Here is a 27,925-nt window from a genome sequence, read left to right as displayed (position 1 = left end):
TATATCATTTTATTTGTTTTGTTTTGCACTTATCTTTAACGGTTGACATTCTCAGTCATACCTCCAGTGGATGAGAAGGTAAACATGCTTAAGTGGAAGGTTCTGAACTACAAACTAGAGTGGTAAACATGCATATTATATATAAAAACGTGAGCATCGGTAATTTCCTCCAAAATCACACGTTGCACTGTCGTCATCATTTTGTCCACTATAGCAAACAAAGTTTACCTTACATTTTCCGCCCGTGTTGTTTAACATATTACATATTATAGCATTTTTAAAACAGTTCGTGACTGGGGTCAGACCAAGATAACCGTTTATAACCAAAAATCGCTGCAAAAGTGATAAAAATGAAGCTATTCTGGGTTGATCTTCATCATTTACGCTCAGAACCTTATATTAGAAAGCTAAGGATGTAAAAAAACAAAACAAACAGTTGAAGTGCCAAAATAACACACAAAAAAGATAAAATAATCGAAGGCCAGCTGTGGGGACATCACAATAAAGCAACCAATTACATCACAATTAATTATGTCATAATGAAATTATCACAATTCGGAAGACTTATCCTTGGTACCTCATTTATAAAATATATAAAAATAAATACCTGGATATCAATGCATGTTAAGTTATGTTTTAAAATATCAAAATAAAATGAATTTGCGATATAGACAATATTCAAATTTAACTACTATGTGGAATGTCACTTACCAAATGAAGGTTCTTTAAGTAGAAGTTTCAGCTGAATATTTGGTTATTAATACCTGATTAATTTAATCACCAATAATATAAAGATTACAATTAAACCTAAGTGTATTGTTGTATGAATTGAAGTATGTAGGGAAACAATGTATAGTCTGATATATCATTTCGTGGATTTAGCAACAAAAATGCCTGTACGTTTCTGAAATTTGAATTAAGTACAAGGCATTTACACAAACTGATAACGTATACTTACATGACTTAAGTGTACATCTATCTATTTGTTTTGGTTTTCATTAATCTCCTATTATTGATCTTCATGTAAATACTGATGAGAAGCTCAAGTGAAAGGTTCTTAACTCAAATATTGTCATTCAAATCTGAACATGCTTAGCTGATATATCACAAATGTGTGTCTATAGAATCTTTTAAGTTCGGAACAGTTAAATAAAATTAGAAATGTATAATGATATTTTTTTTATTGAAGCTGTAACATTAATAATTAAAGAACCAAATAATCTAAAGGTGATACAATTATTCAAGCGTTTTAAAGACAAAATGTTAATCATAAAGGCGCTTTAAATGTTAAAATCACGTAAACGTTTGACATTTCATAAATTCATCAAATATAATTAAAGCATTTGAAGGACGCAGACTGTTTATGATTACAAAATGGCGCAAAGTTGTTTTTACTCTATTGTAATATTACAATACATCAACTGTTCGTGTTTTCTTAATATAAATGATAATTGTATTCAAGGGAAATAAGCATACCAGAAGAGGAGGAGAAACTTGGTAACTTGAACGTTATTTAATCTCTATATATAACTAGTTTTGCTAGTTTTATTTTGTATGAAAATATGTAAACAAAATATGAATTGTAACCAGAGTTCATGTCTGGTTTTCATTTAAACTTTCTCTCGTTTTTTTCAAATACCATGTTCCATGTCTTTTGACCTCATATAGAGTCCTTATAATAGAAGACATTTACTTTAAAGTGTCAACACATACTATAGACAAACCATAGGCATAAAATCAAATCAAATAATTTTATTGGTGTAAATTCCTATACAGAAATGATACCAGCCGACATTTACAAAATACAAATACAAATACAAAAATGAACAAACAAACAGACAAAAACAAAAAAACCAAACCAAACATATTTTCTCAATGATAAGAGATACATATTTTATATTTACATTACGTGGAGGTGTTATTCATACAAAATTATTGATTCAAGCCATTAACAATTAGCATTAATACTATAAAAGTTCTTAACAACATTATTTTTGCTTTAAATGAATGTTCAAATCATACATATCGCTTATTCCAGCTACACTTACAGTACTAATGTCTGTATCATTACTTTTCAGAATGAAACTAAACTTATCTTGTTCACACATATTAGCAAAAGATGGAACTATATCACTTAAATTACAAAAGAGTACATTTCTATTAATTTCTAGCGCTTTACATTGAATGAGGCATATGTACAATATATATACTGCCTGGTACAAACTATAGTTTTATAGTATTGAAGAGGTTGCTGATGCCTGAGGCAATCTCAAAATGTCGGAAAGAATATCAATCCTACCAAAACCACATAATTCCTACAGATTGAGAAATAAAATCCCACCAAAAGTCGATTAGTATAATAATGATAAACTATTCTACATGTTGATGACAGTTTATGAATATTGTAGGACATTCAATTCTAGTGCTTGTTTCAAAACTTAAATGTAAACTCTTACTCGTGATTTTCGTGATCAAATCAAAATAATGATCGCTAAAGTCGCTAAATTTCATCTCCAAAATCGATTATCAAAGGTACCAGGCTTATAATTTACAATTTAACTATATTGCATTGCGATCAACATGTTATTTTTTTTTACTAAAACTTTAGCATTTTTTTCATGTATCAACTGTTTTTGTTCAAACTGATCAAATTTATAGTTAAAACTCGAGCTGATTACATTTAATTGAGAATCTTTGAAAGCAAAAATTTAGCCTTGAGTTTTGAATGTAAGATTTCAGAAGGCTAAAAATTTAGTTTATTGTATAAATTTAAAAGTACAATATGACTTAGAACAGGGAAATGCTAAAATATTAGTATGTATATTATTTATTTTCTTTTGTTATTGCAGGAAGAATTTGAAGGTAGCTGAGAATTGTCTTTTTTTTTCTAAGAAAAATTGAATTAAGCTGTAGTATTTAAAAGTTTGATGCAATTTCTCTAAACAAAAAGAAATTCATTAGATTTCAGGCAAAAAACATAGAATTTTAGCCAATTTGCAAAGATTCAAAACAATCCATTTTGAGAACGAATATTGCAGAGTATCAAAATTTATTGCAGTCCGTTGATAGCAATTGAGTAAAGATAGGTTAAAGTGGTTGGAACATTCTTATAGTAAGCTAAACCATGGAAATGTTAGAGTTTGAACGTCTTAGTAAGCAAAGATTGACAACATTGATCATGTGAATTGTTAAGTACTCACATGTTTTTTTTTATGGTAAGATGATATTTGAGTCCACTGTAGTCAGTAAAATAAAAGATTCCATTATTCATTTTATCGGTCATTTGTTTTATATACCTTCATTGCTTTTTACTGAAAATGAAAAATATAACATAATAGTGAGTAAAACTATTTTTAAGCCTACATTTTGAGTAACCTGTCCTTCATTTAGAACAATATAAGGTAGTACGATCAAAGAATAAATGCAAAAATTGCCATTAACAGTAATCATTAGTTTTATCGTTAATGATTTATGAAAAACAGGTATTGATTATTCCCTAATTTGTTAAATTGCTAAGTACATTCATAATATATTCTTTTTAATTTGTTATATTTAAGATGGTCCTGGTAGAGTTATCCTTGAACCTGCAAGCACATATATCAATGTAAAAGAAGGAGATACGTTAGGTCCTATACATTGTACTGCAACCTGTAATCCGGAATGTAAATACCAAATGGGAATACAATGTGACAGGACGTTTTAAATTAGTTCCATTTGAATTAGTATCAACCCAAGGAAGAACGCTTACTGTACCACAAATACAAAGAAGTCTGACAGGAACTTATCGTTGACATGTGGATAATTATTTCACTCAAATAAAAATGACAGCAGAGGTATCAATCATTGTACAGTGTATGTATTACCTCTGTAATATAATAAATGAGGCGTAACTCAAGATTTTGTACGTTTAAAATATTCACATTTTTCCCCCATGATTAGCTTTTAGTTAGTTGTAATTTGCAAGATCGATTGATACGCCAATAGACTGTTTTCATATATGTTAGTTTTCGAGTTTCCAACCGGAGTAAAAGTTACAGTTTTATTTGTATACTCTAGCCCTGACCAACTCTATTCTAAAGGTAATATTGAATAACAATGTACATAAAATATATGCCGCAAAATGCAAAGATAAAAAAAATAATGCAATTGTAAAGAGTATTGTGTTAAGGTAAGTATGTTAAATACATACTTAATCATTGAATTATTTTTATATTACTTCCAATAAGTACCCCTTATCCCTGTCTCATTGCTAACGTAACCAATCATTGGGATCTCTGCTGTTTATAGAATTGGCCAAACATTTTTACGAGTCATCAGTTCGGGCGAGACACCAAATAATGTAGAAGTCCATAATCAACAATTGAATAGACAAAATAGTAAAAGTTCATTTTCTTCACAAGTAACTCATTCTTTACGGAAATCATTTAATATTATTTTAATGTATTCTTTTTTATATTCAAAGGGATTTTATTATATAGTATGCACTATTAAATGATCATTTAGATGTAGGAAGATGTGGTGTGAGTGCCAATGAGACAACTCTTTATCCAAATAACAATTTATAAAAGTAAACCATTATAGGTCAATGAACGGCCATCATGACGGAGCTTTGGCTCACACCAAATAACAAGCTATAAAGGGCCATTAAATTACTTGTGAAAAACCATTCAAACGGGAAAACCAATGGTCTAATCTATATAAAAAAATGAGCGACAACTACTGTACATCATCTTTTTGACTTAGAACTGGTGCAAACATTTACTAGTATGTATTTAAAATATTAAGCAAAACTTAATTCCAAACAAAATGACAACATACAAAATAATGAACAGAGTTATTCATACTTTAAATTTTCTTTCAAATATTCTATGCACGAATGATTACAATATACATGCAAAATGATGAAATGCGTATTATATTAATATTATGCTCATCACCTTCCATTTTGTAAAACAAATATGATGCATGTAGCCTTTCTATTTAATACATAATCATTTGTCAAGTTCTAGTATTTCATTTTCCCAATAGTATTCGAGTGTCCAACAAAAGGGTGTAAAGCTGTCACATCAGGCATGTTTGATGTAGGAATAGCAACATTAGTTGTTGGGTTGGGAGCTCTACTTTCAGCAATAACATTCTTCATTGTTAAACGTAAGTTGACTTTCCATTAATGTACAGATGTTTAAACCTATTTGCTCTTGTTACTACAAACAGTTGATTTAAGATAATTTAGATAAGTAGTTATGTCGTGCTTAAAATTTTTGTTTTTGTTCAGAAAATATTATGCATGTGTATGTAGAAAATACCATTTTGTCCTGAATAGAAGTACAGTGTAGAATAGAATAAGAAATATGAAATATGAATAGAATTGAAGCAAAACAGCACATTCTCCTTACAAAAATTAATATAGATGATGAGGGTCTGGAAAAGAAGAAGTTTATTCCAATATTCCTCAATGTATAAAACCACGTTTTTAAATAATGAACTTCTTGCCAGTCTGTCCATCCATCCGACATTCCATCCATCATACTTTTAGTTCTCCATTGATATATAGAGACCCGATGTTTCAGTTTAATTAGATAATGTAGATTTTAATGAAATGTTAAACATGTTCAAAGTATCGATAAAGACAGGTTTGGATTGTTTTTCGTCGTTATTATTTTTCCATTTTACAGTTTTGGTATTGGATTGTTGCAACAATTGAAAAAGTTGTGGTTACCGAAAATTAAAATGAACGCAGAACCCTTACATGAAATTGATTGACATTATAGAAAATATTAAGACCATCACACACAAATTATGTTTGATTTTCTTTTTTTTTTGCTTTAAAGATTCCAAAGTTATTGTTTATTTGTTTATAATTCTTATATCATTTGCATATCTAGTAATACTTGAATTGGATTGGTCAATTAAAATTTTTCTCTAGGTTTACACTTCGATAAACCATGTTTCCGAAACTACTTTTGTAATCTATTCATACGCGATACACATTCTTGAAGGAATACTGGGATTTCAGCAAGTTGAGATTATAAAACAATTGCATAACAGTTTATTCTATTCTTATGCATATATAACAAAAAAAAATAAAAAATAAATGCACTAAAGCTTCGAAAATGTATAAAAATAAAATTTGAATAAAATTCCGGAAAATTTCACGAATATTTTGGCGCCGGAATTTACGTCATGGCAAAACACGACGTCATACGATTGAAAACTTTCAGACGGAAGATTACTTCGTTACTTGTACGCTTCAAATTCGGATAGTTTATAATTAAAACGAGGTTTTTGAGGTAGGTGCTGGTTCATTTTAAATTCTGTTGCATTTATCGAACATTTAAGTTTTTTAGAAAGTCAAGATGGCGGCGTACTCCTTACGACATGCCATTGTGTTTCTGATGTTACATATAGTAGCCATCAAAGTAATAATGTAAATTAATAAACGCGTATGTTTGGCTGAAGAATTATAATGAGTAAACACATTTTTTCTAGAGGTTATTGATGTGTAAACCGGGTCCCTATCTCACAAACTTAACGTAAAAGTTCTTCGGACTTTTATTCAGTTTGTGATTTAATCGCCCCGGTTTACACATCAATAACCTCTAGAAAAAATGTGTTTAATCCTATAGTATACGTTATTCGGTTTACACCTGGTATCTATCTGTTCCAACATTTTTCCAGATAATGACAGGCTGTAAAATTTTTACAGCTTTTTTACACGAATATCTCAAATCTATTGATTGGTGCTTTAATCTGATTAGGGTTTTCAGCTAATTTACAGTAAATTGTATTTTAAATTCATTTATCCATTCATTTTTTGCAGGTGCAAAAACAAAGAATGTAAGACCAAATGAGTACGTATTATATCGAAGTTTGAATAATGATCATTGCAATTTGCAGAATATATCATAGTTAAACTAATTTACATGTGTTCAAATCAACATGTAGTTGAGGGCGATAAGGTCAGTTTACTAGCAAAATGGTTCAAAGATTTATAATATAGAGTTATAATATAGAGATACAATGAGCATCATAGCGTTGTAAAACTTTTTTTTCATGTATATAAAGAATACAAGTTCCTCAAATGCAATGTACCCTTTTCCAACGCATCAAGTAAAAAAAAATTCTTAGCGCCAAAATATTTATTTGTAAATTTTCCGCACTGAAAACAGTCAATAATTAAAGAACTTTCAGTTGTAAAAAATAGCGTCATTTGCAAATAGACAGCTGTATCTGTAATATTTATAATAAACAAAACTAGGTTGATTCAAAGTGAAACAAAACAAAATATATTTTAGATGAAAAAAATCAGATGGATAAATAAAATAGGCAGGATTTATGATTTTATGCGGCGGAAAAGGAAGGAAGATATTGCAATGCGAATCGTGGGACAAAGATAAAAAAAAATACGACTTCCATCCAATTTGTTCACATTAAGTGCAATTTTAAGAGAATGAAATTCTTTGCACATGTATACATACTTTGCAAAAATGTAGTAAACATGTATTACTTTATCTAAATCTTTGGCAATTTAGCCTTTTCTATGTTCATTGTAAAAAAAACAATCATTGTGCAGTCATCATGGTCATGGTTGAAATCAGTAGATAGTTGGCTTAGTTTAATGGTTATGACCTTTATCTGCTCCATAAATGAAACAAAATGCGCGAAAAGCTTAAGGTGTTAGAGAATTGAAGAACTTTTTGGAATGTCAAAGACATTCGAAGTTGACTTTTTTTTCAAAAATGAAAAATTTCATTTTTTTAAAACCGGACTGTTACTCTTGGATTGCTCCAATCTCAATAGTTCAATTATCGATATGTACATTACTCGGCAAGGCTCTGACTTTGCATGTTAATAACTTAACTATCTTGATAGAAAAAATCCGATTATCCACTGGTTACAATGAAAAAATAGATATGTATATCCTCACCATGTTTAAACATAATGCAATTCTGCTGGGTTTCTTTCCCCTTGATTTGTAAACACAAATTTGATTAATAAAATATCAAGCACTGATGTCTTTTAACTGGTGCACTTCCTAAAAATAGCAAAAGGAATGCATACGTAAATTTGTCAAAATACACTTTTTAGCTCACCTGGCCTAAAAGGCCATGTGAGCTTTTCTCATCACTTGGCGTCCGTCGTCGTCGACGTCGTCGTCGTCTGACGTCGTTAACAATTTTTCAAACATCTTCTCCTCTGAAACTACTGAATGGATTTGGATGAAACTTAGCATGATTGTTCCTTAGAATATCCTGCACAAAGTGTGTGCTTCGATTTTTGATCCGTCAAAAAACATGGCCGCCGTTACTTAAAATAGAACATAGGGGTCAAATGCAGTTTTTGGCTTATATCTCAGAAACGAAAGCATTTAGAGCAAATCTGACATGAAGTAAAAATGTTCATTAGCTCAAGATCTATCAGCCCTGAAATTTTCAGATGAATCAAACAAACCATTGTTAGGTTGCTGCCCCTTAATTGGTAATTTTAAGGAAATTTTGCAGTTTTTGGTCATTATCTTGAATATTATTATAGATAAAGATAAACTGTAAACAGCAAAAATGATCAGCAAAATAAGATCTACAAATAAGTTAATATGACCAAAATTGTCAATTGACCCCTTAAGGGGTTATTGTCCTTTAATGACAATTTTTCACAATTTGTTCATCATATTTGCTAACTTTAAAAAATCTTCTCCTCTGAAACTACTGAATGGATTTGGATGAAACTTAGCATGATTGTTCCTAAGATTATCCTACACAAAGTGTGTGCTTTGATTTTTGATCCGTCAAAAAACATGGCCGCCGTTACTTAAAATAGAACATAGGGGTCAAATGCAGTTTTTGGCTTAAATCTCAAAAAAACAAAGCATTTAGAGCAAATCTGACCAGAGCCTCTTGTTTATATTTTACATTCATTTGATAAATGTGTTTATTTTTAGTTTTGATGGAGAACAGAGGAATCAATACTGCAATAAGTTTCTGATGTGAATCAACATAAAAATAAAATATACAGTATCCATTATAACTAAGAAACGTTTATAAGTTTGATAGTTAAGTTAATTGATTGATTTCCTTCCTCATGTTCCTATGCACTTTAAAAGTTTTCGCATATTTTCACAATACATGTAAGTTTCCTTACTAATATATACAAGTCCTTTAATTATATACAAAAGGTCTTTGTTTATATATAAAAGGTTTTTGTTTATATATAAGATATTTTTGTTTATAAGTAAACATATAAGGAGATAGCTTTTAACTTCAAGCTAAAACATACCATTTTTCCTGTTAGTCAAAAATGTTAAAATGATACTAAAATTATTATTATCATGATTATAAAACACATTAAAAATGTCGGCTTATGTCCATCTTCCGACATATCAAAGTGCTGGTAATGTCTTAATAAAAGACATTTTACTGAATAATAAACCGAACCTAAATAGTTGGATACATAGTTGAGTAACACGTGTAGCATGCGCCTAACACTTGTTATTTTAAACGTGTATGTTATTAAACGAATAGAAAATGAATACAAGAAAAATGTTTAAGAGATACATAGTTATCAAAGGTACCAGTATTATGATTTAGTACGCCAGACGCGCGTTTCGTTTACATAAGACTCTTCAGTGACGCTCATATCAAAATATTTATAAAGCCAAACAAGTACGAAGTTGAAAAGCATTGAGGGTCCAAAATTTCAAAAAGTTGTTCCAAATACGTCTAAGGTAATCTTTTCCTTGGATAAGAAAATCCTTAGTTTTTCGATATATTTAAAGTTTTGTAAACAGAAAATTTACAAAAATGACCACACAATTGATAATCATGTCAACATAGAAGTGCTGACTACCACTAGAAGCCCGATTTCAGTCTGAAACGGCCATTTTGGTCTGATCACATCTTGATTGACTGGATTTACCGCTAGAGAAATTCGTCCAGATATTTCAGATCGTTTAGTCGCCGTTCAGATCGATAGCCTCATCAGGTAAATCAGTTCGTTAAGGCGTATCAAGACGGAAAAGACTGAATCGTCTAGCGGGTTGTTTAGACCCGTTAAGACCGTGTCAGACCAAAACAGACCATTGATACAAAATTACGTTCAACATGTTCAGACCCTGTTTAGATCCGTTTAGTATACCGGTTTGATAACACGAGTTGCGCCCCTTCTACTCGATAATGCATTTTAGATTAATTTGTATATATGGGTTTTTTTTATATTAGGATTTGTTTGAAGTATTATTTTGATTAATTACAAAGAAAAATTAAATCTTCTGTTGATTCTTTATTTCTTTTCTTGTTTTGTCGAGGAACTAATAAATTATTCGTCTATATATGTTGTTTATTTTTTAATAAATGTTAGTTTATATAAATGTATATTGGTAATTAAATACAAGGACGTATGTTAATTGTATACACACCAGAATGTATGCCATAAACCTTAAAATGTTGTGAACACCGGTGAAAATGTTTTTCGTATTTGAAGATTAGTAACGGAAAATCCTAAACGTAACCTAAAAAAGTTAAGGATCCACAGAAATGCACCGGAGGCAAATTAACACATGCATATTTTGGTTTTATGTATGACATTTGCTTTAATTCGTTTTCTGTTGATATATGTCCTAGTTAACCGTTGAAGCTGTTGCTTTTTGTTTGCATGTGTATTAATTTAGTGAGATTTACTCTATTTAAGTTGGAAAAAAATATTCCCGACATCCGGAAATTCGAAAAAAGACTTCTCGGATCCCGAAACCTGATCATCATACTGCATTCATTCAGTCTCTGTCGGGACAGTGTTAAAGTATCACCGTATAATATGCATTTTCTAATCCATATGATAGGTATACTGTATACTTAGTATACATATGGCGTTAACTTAAACACAATCTATTTTAGTTAAAATGGTTGAGTTCGATGGCACGTGCTAGTAATCAACCGGGTCAACAGGTAACAAAATCAATGATCCGTAACGTAAGAAAGTACATGCCTATTATATATTACAATTACTCTCATCATAATTCTTAATAGAAAGGTGCCGTAGGGCTAAACGTTAATAAAGAATTAATGAATTTGTGTATACACGTATTAGTGATGTCTGATCGTCAGTTTTTAATAATCATGCTTATGTTTTCAAGATTTTAAATTGAGCAAAAAAACATGAACTGTTCGGAAGTTTGTTAAGTATTCAAAAGAAACTTTTCGCTTCTCTACTTATATAGTTTACAGAGTATTCCTTTAAATTATGTCAGTTAAATAAAGTAGTGTGTATTTGTATTCTATTTATTTTGCTAATTGTATCATTATAATATTCATTTTGTATTTCACTACTATATATACTTTAAGTTGTAGTGTGATTGATTGTTGGTTGTTAAAAGTCCAGTGGCAAATATTTCATGCATTTTCAGGACCAGCTGTAAGTTGAAGACATATATGAAACTCACCGGTGTAGTTTTCACGTGTTATAATAGATAAAAGAATAATTAATTTCTAAAATATCGAAACATAAAGGAGGCAAGGCGCATGGAATACCCGCACTTATCAGTTCTTTTTCTCTGTTTTGTCTTAAAAAAATAATGTTATTTTTTTTTTTATACGTATACGTTTATATAATTCACGATAACTGCGGTGTATACGTGCTGTCAGACGAAAGATAAATATGTGCCCTTTAAATGTCTTTTTTACCATGGATCGCTTGCTTTCGTCGTATTGAATGGAAGCTGCGCTCAAAGTACTAATTCTTTGGCGTATAACGACCAACCATGATGTGAACAATCTTCTAAAGATTAATTTTGAAATGTCTGACATTGTAAAGTTCGTCTAAAGTAAAACTTGTAAAATGCATTTTTTTGTACAAAAAACACTTCATTTTGTTATAAAAATTTTAGTTCGAAAAAACCTTTTTTTCATACATTTTTTGTTCGATTTAAAGCCAATGTTATCATTAACTACGTTTCAATATTATTTTACAAATATTTTATCATATTCCATCCAAAATAAGAGACTAATTTTTCATGTTTTAAAAAATTAAGGTGTTGCAATACTTTTTTCCATGTGTATATATGTTTCTGCATGGGTGATTTGTACAGTTATATAAATACAGATTTAATGTTTTTACAAAATGCATTCATTTACACGTAATGAACGAATTTGGTAATTGTCATTGTTTGTCGGGAATACACGTACTTGTAATAATTATCCATTCATTTGACTGTTTTCCCCGAGGGCTAATCATAACCTATGCCATATGGCATGGAGAGATTAACAGTTAATTTCATGTTTTGTCTGAGGTTAAAGATTTTTGTGCAGCCATCAATAACCGGTTTGTTTAACCGTACAGTTGCAAGTTAAATGCATATATCCATGCAGGTCAAGATCATGATAATGATAAATGAATGTTGAAACTATTTTGTTCTACGTGGCGCTGGACTTTCACTCGTTTGTTCAAAATGCAACAGTCAGACTGAGAGCATGTATATATCTTATAAGTGGGTGTGGCTTTTTTCCACCTATTTTCAAACTTGAAAGGAGACCTCTTTCAGCGACACGAGTCTAGAACATGTACATGTGGCAGTTGCAAGTAATAGCTATATAAATATAAAAGAGAAGATGTGGTATGATTGCGAATGAGACAACTGTCCAAAAGAAACCAAAATTACACAGACATTAACAACTATATGTCACCGTACGGTCGTCAACAATGAGCAAAGCCCATACCGCATAGTCCGCTATAAAATGCATTTCAAAGATACTATAATTAGAATGAAAGGTTATAGAGTATATTAAACGTACTTACAAAATATGTCATCTTGTAGAATGTGATTTCACAAATATATTATTTTCAAATTCGCAGTCCAAGTCAACGTAAAATCAGTTACACACATTTTTCATGCTATAAATCCATTTCAACAATATCATTTCAAACACACACTAGCTTGCCTTTTCATTAATTTAAATAATACAAATTCAGCTAAATTTTGTTTATTCCCATCAACAGAGAAATCTCACACTTATCCTAGACGTTAATAATACTCATGCACTTCAATTTTATTTAACAATTTATTGATACGGAGGACAACACTTTAAAAATACGGTTACATCAGGGTGTAAAAAAAAGTGAATTTGTTTTAATTTGAATTCAAAGATAGATTAAACGGTAGCTTTAATAGTGAAATGTACTATTTTTTGAAGACTTGCCTAAATGTATGTTGCATAGATGTATTTGACCCCAACAATTTTATTAAGATCATGCTGTAAATTATATTTATAAAACCATTCATTTGTAAATACCGCATATATCTGCTCACTGTTTGAATATAGAAACTTGTCGATTTTATAATATTGAGACATATCCGAGATTATGTGTGATAAACAAGTAATTGAAGATGAATATCATTTTATTTTAGTATGTTAAAAGTAATGAACTTCGAAAGAAATTTATCAAACCATATTGTTGGAGGAAACCGTTGAGTCATAAACTTATAAGACGATCAATGCATTTGAACGGGGACATATAGTTGGAACTCGCCCCTTTTTTTTGTGTGATCGGTTGGGACCCCAATACAGGCTCATAGTATTTTGAAGCATTTTTGAAGTAATCAAATATAATAAACCAGAGACATATATAACTTGTAATTTATGTCTCTAAATGGACGAATGATAATTTTTACGAAAAGAAAGAAAAAGCAAGTCTATCCGAAAGGTGATTGTCTATTTGATATTTAAAAGGAAAATGTATAACTATAGTGTGTTCATTGTAAACTTAAACCATAATGCATAGAATTGTCTCTGCATGTTTATAACAGTCACAAGTCACTTCTAGAATTAAAGGTCAGCGATCGATTAAAAATTCGTGCAATTATATTTTGTCAAAATTGTCCAGAACACGTTAAATTTAATATCAGAGCCATATAATACATGTTTTATATCTTTGACTATTATGCTAGTAGACTAGTATAGTTTTCTCAGGTTATATTCTCCGTTGATATGTATCTTTCCTTTAAAGTCTTGTTTTTTTCTCTCTAACACTTTAGAATAGTATATACGGGACAACTTCCGAAAATAATCTTTCAAAATGCAAATTTAAAACTTGTATGTCAAATAATTTGACCACATGACAAAAAATTCTACAATAAACATTGGTCACGCTCGACAGATTTCGATATGAGACAGTCACACGTGCCGTTACAATAGCCAGTGTACACGCATCAGCGCACACATGTATGTCAAATAGGTCTGATTGGAGGAATGTTTCCGAAAATACGCCTACCTCAAACTAATACCCAATCAAACGCCTTTACCAGAAACATAAATAATACTTTGAGATTTGGTTGCGTATTATATTCTTTTATTATTTTATTATTTACTTAATCTTAAATTTTTTACTTTTTTTATTTATTTATTTATCAAAATTTTTGCTTTTTAAATTTTTGTTTTTATTAAACTTTCTTATCATTCTAAATTATTTAAATTACCACATGGTAAACATATTAAATTATTTAATGCCCAAAAAGGCGCAAGCCAGGGTCGACCGTGCAAGGGCTGTATAGCCAGTCAAGGTCGTGAAAAACTTCCATTTGTTGGTTACGTATTCAACATTTGAAAAAGTTTATAACACTCTTTAATTCGAGCTAAGAAGCAAAGAATATGCCCGAAATGCAAGTTTCCCAATAAATTTCAGCTATCTAGTGATGAAAATAAATAAAAAATAAAAATACAAATTAAAAGTTTTTCGAGTTATATAACTATAAGTCTTTTATCTGGCAAGAACAGCCCAATTTAGCGGACAAGCAGTCAAGTTATTCTTTTTGCTGTTACTGAATATATCAAAAAAGAAAATAAATCCCGATATTAATTTGAAACTTTGTTACTGAATACTTTTCCAAGAAAATATTCACATCTCTTGGTAACATGCATGTCGGAACAGAAAATTCTCTTGGGACGTCCAGTAGCATATATATATAACGTGCATGTTGGAACAGAAAATTTGGCATACAGTACTTCAGAACGATGTTCACATTATAATACATTATACCCAACAATTGTGATGACGAATTCCTTCCTTTGTTCGAGAACAATTTTATTTAAATAGAAATCTGTGATTTTACTTTGTCCATTACTTCGACGAACCAGAGCAGGTTAAATATCGACCTGTTTTTAATTCAAATTGGTTCTCTTCTTCTTCTTTTGGTATACAATAGTCCATCGACATCCCATGATAACATGCTCAGTGGCGGATCCAGGAATTTTCGTAAGTGATGGCCCACTGACTGACCTAAAAGAGGGACCGCTCCAGTCACGGTTCAGTGATTCCCTATATAAGGAACCAATTTTTTTCCCAAAAAGGGAGGGGGCAAATTGCATGTTTATTTATGTTTAATTGTCATTTTGCTTATTTTCTTTGGTTACATCTTCTGACATCAGACTCGGACTTTTCTTGAATTGAATGAATTTTAAATGTACGTATTGTTATGCGTTTACTTTACTACATTGGCTAGAGGTATAGGGGGAGGGTTGAGATCTCATAAACATGTTTAACCCCGCCGCATTTTTTGCGCCTGTCCCAAGTCAGAAGCCTCTGGTCTTTGTTAGTCTTGTATTATTAAATTTTAGTTTCTTGTGTACAATTTGGAAATTAGTATGGTGTTCATTATCACTGAACTTGTATATATTTGTTTAGGGGCCAGCTAAAGGACACCTCCAGGAGCGGGAATTTCTCGTTACATTGCATTGAAGACCTGTTGGTGACCTTCCGCTTCCTCTTCGATACATTCCCCATTTCCATTCTCAATTTTATTTCTTTTTTATGTTCAATGTAAAAATGTATATAATTTTAAATTGCAACTATCTATAGTTCCGTAACTTTCTATCAAGGCGTATAAAAGAATGGTCGTAATAAGTGCGTATATATATATTTTTGTTAAATCAATTTTTCTTGTATGTTTCAAACTGGCCTTTACTTTTGACAACGAGTACTTACATTTCCCCAAATTTACCATTGGACATGTTGGAAAAAATGTGTAAGCAAATTTTTATTTTCTCAAATCTCTTTTTTGGAATTATTTAAATTTTTATGAATAATATTCTTTACACCAGAAATGTTATTTATAAACAGTAATGACTAGTGTATCACTATCGGACACGCAGGACAGAGATGTATATTATCAAATGATTACCTATGCACCTGAAAGTTTAAAATGGAAAGATTCAAGTTTTCGGTCGTGTACACTGACAGAAGTGAAATGATGCATGAACTTGCAAGTCCGACAGGAAATCGCTTGAATACCTGGAGGTGTCACCTGCCAATACATCTGAGAGTAATACCTTTAGCCATGCTGGTGACCAGACAGGTGAAGGTCTGAATTTATTTAAATAAGTTTATTACATAAAAGAATTATGGACAAATTAGATTTTTGAAAACAATTTTCACGGAACGTCAGGGTGATACTTGTACAAGACATTAGTTAATTTTATTTACTTTACATTAAAGTAAATAAACCCAAGTCAGGAGCCTGTTATTAAGTGGTTGTCGTTTGTTTTTGTGTTACATCAAGGATTTGTATAGTGAGACACTATACAAATCCTTGGTTACATATTTGTTTTTGTTCATTTATTTTCATAAATAAGGCCGTCAGTTTTCTCGTTTGAATCGTTTTACTTTTTCTTATCGGGGCCTTTTATAGCTGACTAGGCGGTATGGGCTTTGCTCATTGTTGAAAGCTGTACGGTGACCTATAATTGTTAATGTTTGTGTCATTTTGGTCTTTTGTGGAGAGTTGTCTCATTGGCAATCATACCACATCTTCTTTTTTATATTTAAATAGTCTCCCCTTAATTTTTTGTCTGTAGTGTTTTTGTTGATTGCTGTTTATCACATATTTGTTTGTTTGTAGCTCATGTATACTAGTATAAATCAAGTTGTCATCACTGTTGGGTTCTCGTCTGAATTTTTTACATTAACTCTGTTAGAAGCCTAGCTCTTTACAAGCAGAGCCATTTATAGGGTGCTCATCATGAAGTTTAAGTTTTTGGTCTTTGCTGAAGGGTGTGCAGTGACCTATTATATAGTGACTAAAAAGAAAATCACTTGGTCTACATGGTTTATAGTTTAAGTAATGCAAGTCGACTCATCAAAATTCATACCCAGTGGTGGATCCAGGGGGAGGGTTCAGGGGGTTGGAACCCCCCTTTTTTGGACGATCATGGAATGGGGACATATAGTTGGAACCCCCCCCCCCCCCCCTTTTTGTCTTGGGTTGGGAACCCCCCCTTTTTTAAATGGCTGGATTCACGCCTGATTCCATATCTCCTTAGGCAAAACAAAAATTATGTTTGTTTCCAACATGTTCAATGTAGCTTACAGCTTCTGAGAAACAATTCAAACATTGATGACCTTCTGCTGTTGTCTGCTCTGTAGTCAGGTTGTTGTCTTATTGGCACATTCCCCATTTCCAGTCTCTAATTTCATTACGAAGTATCTGAGAAACAAACCTAACCATGTTAACATTGTATTAAACTGAAATAACCTAAATCACTTAGATTATCCATGAAATAAAATTAAGGTCAGGTCAACCTAACCTGATAGACAAGTAGACCTTGCAAGGTACTCATATACAATAAAATGTATCCAATTACATGTAATAAAATGTAACAGAATATTTTACACTCATTCCCTGAACCAGCTCTTTTAGCTTTTATAAATGTAAAGCTCTATTAAAAATAGCTTACATCATCACCCCAAGACTGTAATACATATTTCTTGCATATATACAACCAACTTTCATGACTTTCATGTAAGGCGAGACAAAATAAATTGATACTTTGAAGTACATGTATTGTTTAATATGTTCGACTACTACATGTACTAGTATAAAATGCCAGTTTCAGAATGAACAGTAATTTAGAAGATTGTCACCATACATGTAGATTCATTCAGACTATTTGAACTACAAATGTATACAGCAAGCTGTCATTTGACTCTAAGTGCAACCAACAACCGTGCCAGGGCTGTAAAGCTTGTCTAGGTTGGTGAAACTTCCATAATCATGCATATATGACACTAACCAATTGTGACGGACCATGACAGACCCTCACGAAAGGTCAAAAAGGTTTAACACTCCCAGCTGGTGGTACATGAAGCCAACAGTAGCAACGCCAGCACAGAAATTCTTATTATATCCAAATTCTTATTTTAAATGTATAATTATCCAAGGTGAATTCAGATATATATGATCATGATGATGCACTTGTAGTATTGACAATGATCATGATGATTGTAAGATAATCACTGAAACTATGAATTTTCATTATTCCAATTTCCTACTTTTTTTCCTATGAATTTCAAGTTTGCTATTTGTTCAATTCACTTTTTCCTTTTTGTCCAATCAGAACATCCCATCAACATCATGGCATAATGCTGTTAGCTTTATCAACGTTATTTCCAATTGCAATAAGTAACTCAAAATTATGAATGAATCCACCGTTTCGCAATTTACAGCTACAGAGGTGACCGTGAGGTACCGTATGAGAGTAATTTAGTGACACTATATATTTCCTATGTATATATGATATATATGCCCCTTCATAATCTTGCTGGGAATCATGCTCAAACCAATGTGATATCTTATCTACAAAAAAAATTTACATTAAGAATTAAGTATTTATAACTTGTATTACATGCGACTTCTATAACATGTATAAAATTAAATAAGTCAATAGCATTAATACTATTTTATATACTACTGTCAATTCAGAAATTAATGTGAGGTTTTTATTATTGCAAAAAATGCGACTGAGTTGTAAACGCAATAACTTAAACGCAAATTTTGTGATATTTTATATGAATTAAACAGGATTTTTCACAAAATCGTAAAAATTAAAATCGCATTTAAGTCTAAAATGAAAAATTCGCAATAATTTGCAAGCAATACTTTCTGAATTTACAGTAACTACATGTATTTGATTTGTGATATTTGTAGTAATAATAATTCAACAAATTCTTTTAATAATACTTTTTTATTTCAAAATAGAATTTGTAGAATATTACTACATACATGACAAAGCAATGGTATGCATAGATTATAACATGTTATATTTAAGTTCTACAAAATTTAGAGCAAAACAAATCATTGATAACAATTCAGGGGAGAGTCCAGCCATTTTGAAAACCAGGACAAAGGGGGGTTCCAATTACATGTCCCAATTCAAATGCATTGATCCTCAAAAAGAGAAAGGGTTCCAACCCCTGGAACCCCCCTCTGGATCCGCGCCTGCAATTTAATGAAACATGCCTGGAAAATTATCTTAAATTTCTTATCACAAAAGTGTAAAAAATTGTCGTTAAGGACGCAATGCTGTCACATCATTTGGAATCAGGGCACAATATCAATATACTCTTTTTTTTGCCCCCGGCAATTTAGAGGTTATTGCATATGCAAACCCAAGCCTTGAAGGTATTCATAACAAATATGTGATAAATTATAATTATTGTACATCACCCACCAGTGGCTATATAAATAGGTGCATCATCATTGTAACATACATGTGAAGATTGGTTGGTTATGAGTTATAATCCAGTGACAGATATTTCATGCAAATTTTAGGACGTGACAGTTATCAATACATTATTAAACATACAATAAATATGAATATGTAGGGTTACTCTAGTCCAAATAATTATGACGTTTGGCAAGGCTATTTAAATTTTTTTCTGGGACGCCTTCCTACAACGTCCTAGGAAGGCGTCCTAGGAAGGCGTCTCAGAAAAAAAAATAGCCTTGCCAGACGTCATAATTATTTGGACTAGGGTTACTCCATCAGGGGGTTAGGTCTGGTAATAGGCCCCCCCTCCCCCCCAACCAAACCATTGTGAATACACACAATGGTTTAGGCAATAAACAGGTGTGTATCCAGCCCTTTTTAAAAGGGAGGATTTAAACCATAGTTTATATGTACCTTTTTCAAATCATGCATTGATCTTCCAAAAAGGGGGGGGGTCCAATCACAGGAATAATTTTTTTTACAAGCCCAAATTCTTACTTTGCCTTTGAACAAGTTACTGTACAAGAATGTGGTGTATTAGAAAGTCAATTCATACCTGTATGCACAAATGTAACAAATGTAAACATCTTTCCTTCAAACTCTTGGCCGGATCTGAGACTACTATAGTAGTCTCAGGCCGGATCAATGATTATTCTCATGTCTGATAGGCATGTTTTAAATATTATTCATTTCTACTCACCAATTGTAATTTCCAGCTCAGCTTATATTGTGCTGTAGTGTCCATCTACCATCATGGCATGTCAACGAATTTGTGTAAAATAAATTTGCCATTTGAAGATGCCGACATGCGACAAGTAAAGAGGGTACGGTAACGTTAAATCGTTTACGGGCTTATTTTCCGTTTTTAATCAAACTTGTCAGATTTGATTAATTATCGTCAGAAAATGTCCCTAATGGATAGTAATTCAAATTAAACCAGCTTTATTATGCTGTATTCATGTAATATATATAACCTGGTCTTCAAATGTACTTCAGGTACACTGGTCTTTTTCTGCTATAATATTCAAACTTTATCTTTTAACAAAGTCTTCTGGTGTGTAATATTTTTTTTATAAAAGGCTCTCGAATTATAGACTAAGTGAAAAATAAAGATGGAAAGTCAAACGCATGAGTCTGGCAAAAATGAACGGACAATGGCATGACAGTAAACGGAAAACGAGAAAAGACATAGTTTCTAGTTATATATATATTTTTTTCCCTGCCTCACTCAAATGCAATTTATATAGCCAACATTAAAAGTTAAATGAATGCATTCATTTACAATATTAAAAAATGTTACATCTTAAATTTAATTAAACATAATTATTAAGATCACGCGTTTTCAAGTGTTCACGCACAGGCACTTGTCTCAGAAAAAAAATTCCTATATACCTTATTATAATAAGGTATATAGGAAATTTATTTTCTGAGACAAGTGCCTGTGTGTTCACGGCCGACATCCGTAATTATTTAATACGGGTGTAAAAATGATCTATTGCGTCAACATGACACATTTTTCACCACCCACGACAGTCTGTAATTGCAAAAACATGTATTGTAATCACTTGTAAACCTTTAATATAAAGGTTCAGGTGCTTACATTCAATAAATAAATGTTATTTCGGCAATCTGTTGAATTTTTTTTAGTCATTTCGCGGCGGTTTGTTCAGCAGTATGACTTTGAGCTATTTTTTAAAATATATACAAAACATGTTAAATAGGATGTAGTAAGAATTCAAATTGAATATTTTTTTTATTTAATTAACATGATTAAAGGGACGTGGTAGACTTTCAGTTAACATAAACCGTCTTCTTTCTAACTTTTATTTTATTTTTAAAAGGGGAGCAACCCCTGATAAACAATGGGAAAGTTTCACTCGTTTTGTGTCCAAATGATTAAAATCTGAACACGACTGGACACGGTCTGACAACATCTTGACGTAACTTTGTATCAATGGTCTGTTTTGGTCTGACACGGTCTTAACGGGTCTAAACAACCCGCTAGATGATTCAGTCTTTTCCGTCTTGATACGCCTTAACGAACTGATTTACCTGATGAGGCTATCGATCTGAACGGCGACTAAACGATCTGAAATATCTGGACGAATTTCTCTAGCGGTAAATCCAGTCAATCAAGATGTGATCAGACCAAAATGGCCGTTTCAGACTGAAATCGGGCTTCTAGTGTACTGAGCTGGTGATACCCTCGGGGACGAAACGTTTACCAGCAGTGGCATCGACCCGGTGGTGTAAATAGTTATCAAAGGTACCAGGATTATAATTTAGTACGCCATACGCGCTTTTCGTCTACATGAGACTCTTCAGTGACGCTCGCTCATACCAAAATATTTATAAAGCCAAACAAGTTCGAAGTTCAAGAGCATTGAGGGTGCAAAATTTAAAAAAAATGTTGTGTCATAGACGGCTTAGGTAATCTGTTCCTTAGGTTGACAAGAAAAACCTTACTTTTGTTACAAATTCAGGAAATTTATAAAAAATGTCCGCATAATTGATATACATGTCAACACCGAAGTGCTAACAAATGGGCTTGTGATACCCCGACTAAAAAGCAGTTGAAATCCACAAATGTTTCTCAACGTAATGAAAAATGCCACACCTTGATATGGGCTTCGGCAAGACTGCAATACCCAATGACTCAATTAATATTGATTCCAAAACATGCCATGCTATTTAATAACTTTCGTATTTATATCCCTAGTGAATACAGCTGGTTAAAGATTTGGTTAGCATTATAGATGTACGACGATATTTGTTTAGTTTTGTCAGAATTTTAAAATAAAAGTTGGGATGTGAAATACCTACACGTATTATACATGCCAAATGCATGTATGTTGATCTATATTTACGAATGAATTCCTTGTACTCATGATATTCAGTAAACGTTTTGACAAGTTTATATCAGAAACCCTGACATTATTCCTCCATTTAGTGAAATATATGTTTTTTTTATTCAATTTAATGTTAATCCGGAATAATATTTTTGAATCATGGTCTTTTGACAAGGTCAATACGTTATATATGGACCTGTTTAGATTATATTGATCGAGATACCAGTCTTAAATTCATAGACCTCATTTAATTTGACCTGCTTTGTTTTATTAGGACCGATGGATATAATGAGGTTCAGAGAAGTAATCCGGTATTCACAGATTCATATTCTACGTTGCAGTCTAACCCTGGTATGTGCATTTTAAATTACAAAATCATTGGCGTATATTAAGTTCACGACATAAAGATTATGTGGTCATTACATATGTTCAATTCAGTATAAATCAAATATACAGGCATTATTTCAAAACTAGAAATGCATTACTATAGAGCTACAATTGCATGTGAATATATGTAAACGAATATAATGAAATCAATGAAAGAATACAACTGATTATCTTATACAGGGATTTAATAGCAGCTTACTATTATTTGGATTTGAAAAACATCATATGAAAATAAACGATACATAAACAATTATAAACGATTATATCAAATATGTTTGTTTGATAGTTTTTGAAACCCAATATTCAAGGCGTACGCACATTAAACTACACACATTAAACCCGTCACATTCTGTCTTTATCTCAGTGGTTGTCGTCTTTTCATGTCTGTCATGTTTGGTTTTCGTATATTCTTTTGTTAAATATTATGCCGTTAGTTTTCTTAATTGGATTTTTTCATACTCGTCATGCCCAAGCGTTTTTATAGCTGACTGCTCGGTATTGGTTTCCGTCTTTGTTGGAGGGCGGACGGATGCCTTAATTGACATTTACACTTTGGTTGATAGTTGGCATTGGCCACCATACCACATTTCCTTGTTTTAAAACATGATTAAGAATGGTTTGAAATAATGGACTACGTGACTGCTTGTTGGGAGACCATGTGCAATGTCTTTTCAATTGACCCCTCTATACTAGCTTGTTTTGAGGATCCTTATCACGCAAGTAAGCTGTAAAGACATTACATTTAAAACAATGTTGTCTACCGCACATATTCAATTCTTTTATTTGTTCTGCATAGTCCAGCATTCACTTTTGGAGTTTGTGATTCTCAAATGTGTTGATTGTTGTCTTCATTAGTCTAAATCAATTTATGAAATTTGAACATCTACCATGTGCGATCTCGCCTGTGTAAAGAGTTGTGTTATTAATTTCTATGTTTAAATGCAGACTTTTGAAAAAACACGAAATCAAATATCTTCGAAAATGCACGTTTTCCTCAATCCTCGAAAATTGGTACCCGAGAATATAAATGATTCCACAGTAGCTAAACCCCATATAGTTACATTAGGGTAATACACTGTTTCTATTACAGAATCAAGACCTACACAAGACCCCAGGTAATAATGAACATATTTATATTCTACTGCACTCAAATTTCTTAACTGTTAATACCAAATAGTTTTGTATGCTAAGATTTTGAAGCCGTTTAAGAAATAAGTTTTTGTTTGATTACAATTTGTTGGTTGCTTTGAGGTAGAACTTGCAGACTAGGGTTTTTTCACTCTGTAATCGATTACATTACGATCGATTACTTGTGATCGGAAATTGCGTGATTACTAATTACATGGGATAACATTACAAAATGTAATCCCATGTAATGATTACGTTTACGATTACTGATTACAATTACACCATTCCTGATGTCCAATCGTCAGACCATTGTTTTTACTACAAATTGCTCAGTCTCTGTTTTAAGAAATACATTAGAAAAAATCCATAACAAATAATAAATTAGGAATATATTAGAAAAAAAACCCATATACATTCATTTTGAATTGTTATGCTCCATTTATGGGTATTATGTTTTCTGGTCTAGCTGTGTGTCCTTTCGGTTGTTCGTTCGTTCAGCTTAAGGTTAAAGTTTTTGGTCAAGGTAGTTTTTGATGAAGTTAAAATCCGATCAACTTGAAACTTAGTACACGTGTTCCTTATGATATGATCTTTCTTATCTTGATGCCAAATTAGATATTTTACCCTAAGAAAATAGAAAATAATAGTGCGGGTGGGGCATCTGTGTACTTATAACACATTCTTATTTAAGGTAAAGGTTTAACCGCGTTTACGTGTTAACGATTTTCTTATCTGGCGGTCAATCTCTAGGATACTTCCGAGTTTTTATTTTTCAGTTAGATACCTTAATTGCGGTTGTTATAGAATTTTAAGGTTCTCTTTCATGGGATTGTTTGCATTCAGTTTTGATCTTTTTCAAATTTCTTATGAAATATATAGATCCGTTTCTAAAATTTTATATAAGAATAATTCAGGTTTCTGCGATGTCAAAAACACCAAAAAAAAACGCTATGTCGAAAATGCAAAAACGCAAAATCCTTTCACACTCGTTTTCGAGTTATCGACTTCGTGTTTTTATGTACATTGTATGTGCCTGTCCCAAGTCAGGAACCCGTAATTCAGTAATTGTCGTCTGTTTATGTGTTACATTTTCTTTTTTCGTTATTTTTTTATATACATAAGGCCGTTAGTTTTCTTGTTCGAATTGTTTTACATTGTCATATCGGGGCATTTTATAGCTGACTATGCAGTATGGGCTCTGCTCATTGTTGAAAATCGTATGGTGACCTATAGTTGTTAATGTCTGTGTCAGTTTGGTCTCTTGTGGACAGATGTTTCATTGGCAATCATACCACATCTTCTTTTTTTTATATTAACCGGCATCCATGCATAGTACCATGCTATTGTTTCAGATCTATAACACATCAACTGATTGTTTAAAAAAAAATTCAATTCGTATTATCAACCTAGGACATACTGTAAAAAAATTATATGACTAAAAAATTGCCTTAAAATAATAGATAAATCTATATTAGGGCATCCTTGCTTGAGAGAGTTGAACACTTAATTTCGCAATAATTTATAAATTTATAAACGAATAATTTACGCAAGCCTTTTTATTATTTTTGTCAACCAGTCTGTTACGTATGCATGAACAAACAAGTGCTGTATGACAATATTTTGAATTCTAATTATTTGAAATAAAGATACGTGGTGAGATTTTTAATGAGAAAAATATTCATAAGAGATTAAAGGACATTTATTAAAGCAATTATAGGCGACCATACGGACTAAAACAAAGACCAATGAACAGCACTCACATCTCTCAGTCAGTTTCATAAATAATATTTCAAACAAGTATCCAACAGCCTGATTATGACAAATTATGTGTGATTTCAAACCGTCCATTACCTTAAAAAGAGTTTTGAAAAAAATACCACAATAGAATTGTAACATGATTTTAATTGGTTAAAACTGTTTTGGTATGTTTTCACGATTTATTGTGTTGTTTAAACTATTCCTTTGTTTTTTTTTAATTTTCCTTATTTTATGATAAAAATGAAACACCTCATTAATAGTATCTAAATATTAATAGTTCTGATATATATGAAGAATGCGGTATAGCACCTGATATGAGTACATACGAAAACTGTGAAGACAGGTAGGTACTTATGTGCTTTGAATACACTTATGTATATGTAAGAGACCTTCCGAATGAAATATTAATAAAATTGTGCTTTAGTATCGGACCAACATCGTATACATATAATTAAAATTAATACTTGTTGTTCAGATAATAGTTGAAGGTCTTTCCACTAGTAAATATCTATTTTGATATTAAAATATGAAAAATCAGTTTAAAATGTTTGTTTCTTTCTGATGTATTAAAATGAATTTTAAGCAAAGGTCAAAATCTAGAACGTCCAATTTGCCTATGACCTTGATCTTAATTTCAAGGTCACAAACAAGGACCCTAAATCAAACGACCCTAGGTCTTTGATATGTATTATGAAAGCGTAAGTCTAGATGAAGGGATTGGTGAAAAATCCCATTAATTGTCTACTTACCTGTTCAACCAAAATATATAAGTAACGACATATCGCAACTAACAATTTAGTAAAAGTAATCTGTCGATATGCTATACAGTTTGAAAACAAGCCAAAACAAGCCAAAATCGAAATGTAGAATATGACCTTGATCTTTGACCTTGTATTCGGTAATTGACCCAGTCATGTCGTCATATCGGACATACTAAAAAGCATTACACATTTAACATTGGTTCTTCTTTTACTGTCAATGTAAATACGTAAACTTAAAGGTGCAAACAGAAATATTTTTCTGAGGTTGAAACTAATGATTAGGTATTCACTCTCTTTCGATAATGTAACCTTTCATATACTTATAAAATGTCTAATATCTGAGTAGTTCGTAGTTGTAACAGTGTCTTCTTGTTCAAAACAAGAATTTATCATCTTCTATAAAGAATTCCAAGTACTAAAGTAATCATGACATGTCGATATATTTCGCACGTCCAACAGCTGGTTGTAAATGGTCTAGTATTGACGAAATGTGCATTTAGGGTGATATCATATAAGACTGGGATTTATTTTTGATCATTTGTTCAATTATAGTGCAGGTGTGTAGCTTTTGTAACACAATGTATTGAAGCAAAAACACGAATCCGTAATGAAATATACACAGTCACCTTAAACTAACTGTAAATGTACGAAACAAGAGATACAACGAACAATGTCTGTGTCATAGGTCAGATAGCCTGACTTTGTCCAGTCAAATCATTTGGTCATTGCAGAATTAAATAGGGACTACTACCTTTTTTGTCTCGCTAGACCACAATAAAAACATGTACAGCCTAACTTACGATAGAGCGACAATACGTTTAACACATAAATAAATACGTGCATATAAAGTAAAAATGAGGGTCATTAAGTGGCCAGACCAGGTAGATACATGTAGCTAGATGTTCGCATGATCATTGAAGTATTCTATCTACTAGGTATAACATTGGAATACTACAATGGCTTAACATTTGTATCTTGCCTACATTCAATTTCGATTTATACGTTATATTATTCGCGTTTTTTATCCCGTCATAATATAAATGTACATGTATGTACTTTATCTTTTAAAAATACCATACTCTGAATATTCTAATCTAATATAATATAATAGTATTTTTTTTAGATACCATGTAAATATTTTCGAAGAATTTATAAAGCTAGTAGTTTTGACTGAAGTAATATATAAACATTATTTTAGGTCATGAAAAGAAGAACCAGAGGATGTTTGCCGTAAAGATTTAGTAGTTTGCTAGAATTTTTATTTCAATTTTTATGTATCTTTTTGTTCATGCTACTATCTTGTCAATTTTCAATGTAAATAATATATTTTTTGTGTTTTGTGATATATTTTAGTGTATTGATTTTCCTTATAAAAATACATATTTTCGACTGGTGCAGCTAATATTATTCTTAAAAAAATAATAAATAAAACATACTGAAATCAAATTGACGTAGTCTTAAGCTTTGACCTACAATCTTAAGAGAGACCAGACACAATATTCCATGCACATGTTTG

The 27,925-nt window shown here is 31.5% G+C and overlaps 2 protein-coding genes and 1 long non-coding RNA gene across 4 annotated transcripts in view; 2 read left to right on the top strand and 1 right to left on the bottom strand.

The window, feature by feature from the left end:
• Positions 1–3,704, top strand: part of LOC134721537 (uncharacterized) — an 89,415-nt gene extending 85,711 nt beyond the window's left edge. For both annotated transcript variants that reach the window (XM_063584616.1, XM_063584617.1), the window contains exon 6: positions 3,558–3,704. In XM_063584616.1, coding sequence (XP_063440686.1) covers positions 3,558–3,703 — 146 coding nt within the window. In that variant the 3' untranslated portion in view covers position 3,704. The remainder of the gene's footprint in view (positions 1–3,557) is intronic.
• Positions 3,705–3,711: 7 nt separating this feature from the next.
• On the top strand, positions 3,712–27,925 carry LOC134721538 (uncharacterized). Its single transcript, XM_063584618.1, has 7 exons — positions 3,712–3,852; positions 5,029–5,151; positions 6,821–6,851; positions 22,650–22,726; positions 23,853–23,877; positions 25,926–25,991; positions 27,608–27,925. Exons 1-7 carry the CDS (start codon positions 3,822–3,824, stop codon positions 27,612–27,614), a joined length of 360 nt encoding a protein of 119 aa, XP_063440688.1. The 5' UTR covers positions 3,712–3,821; the 3' UTR covers positions 27,615–27,925.
• Positions 17,482–20,699, bottom strand: LOC134721536 (uncharacterized). Its single transcript, XR_010107878.1, has 2 exons — positions 20,227–20,699; positions 17,482–18,613 (listed from the first exon to the last, which is right to left on the bottom strand). It is a non-coding gene; the product is annotated as an uncharacterized LOC134721536 (long non-coding RNA).

The sequence above is a fragment of the Mytilus trossulus genome, chromosome 6, assembly GCF_036588685.1.
Source record: "Mytilus trossulus isolate FHL-02 chromosome 6, PNRI_Mtr1.1.1.hap1, whole genome shotgun sequence".
Classification (NCBI taxonomy): domain Eukaryota; kingdom Metazoa; phylum Mollusca; class Bivalvia; order Mytilida; family Mytilidae; genus Mytilus; species Mytilus trossulus.
Note: the sequence above shows the minus strand (reverse complement) of the source record. Positions and strands in the feature narration are given on the sequence as shown.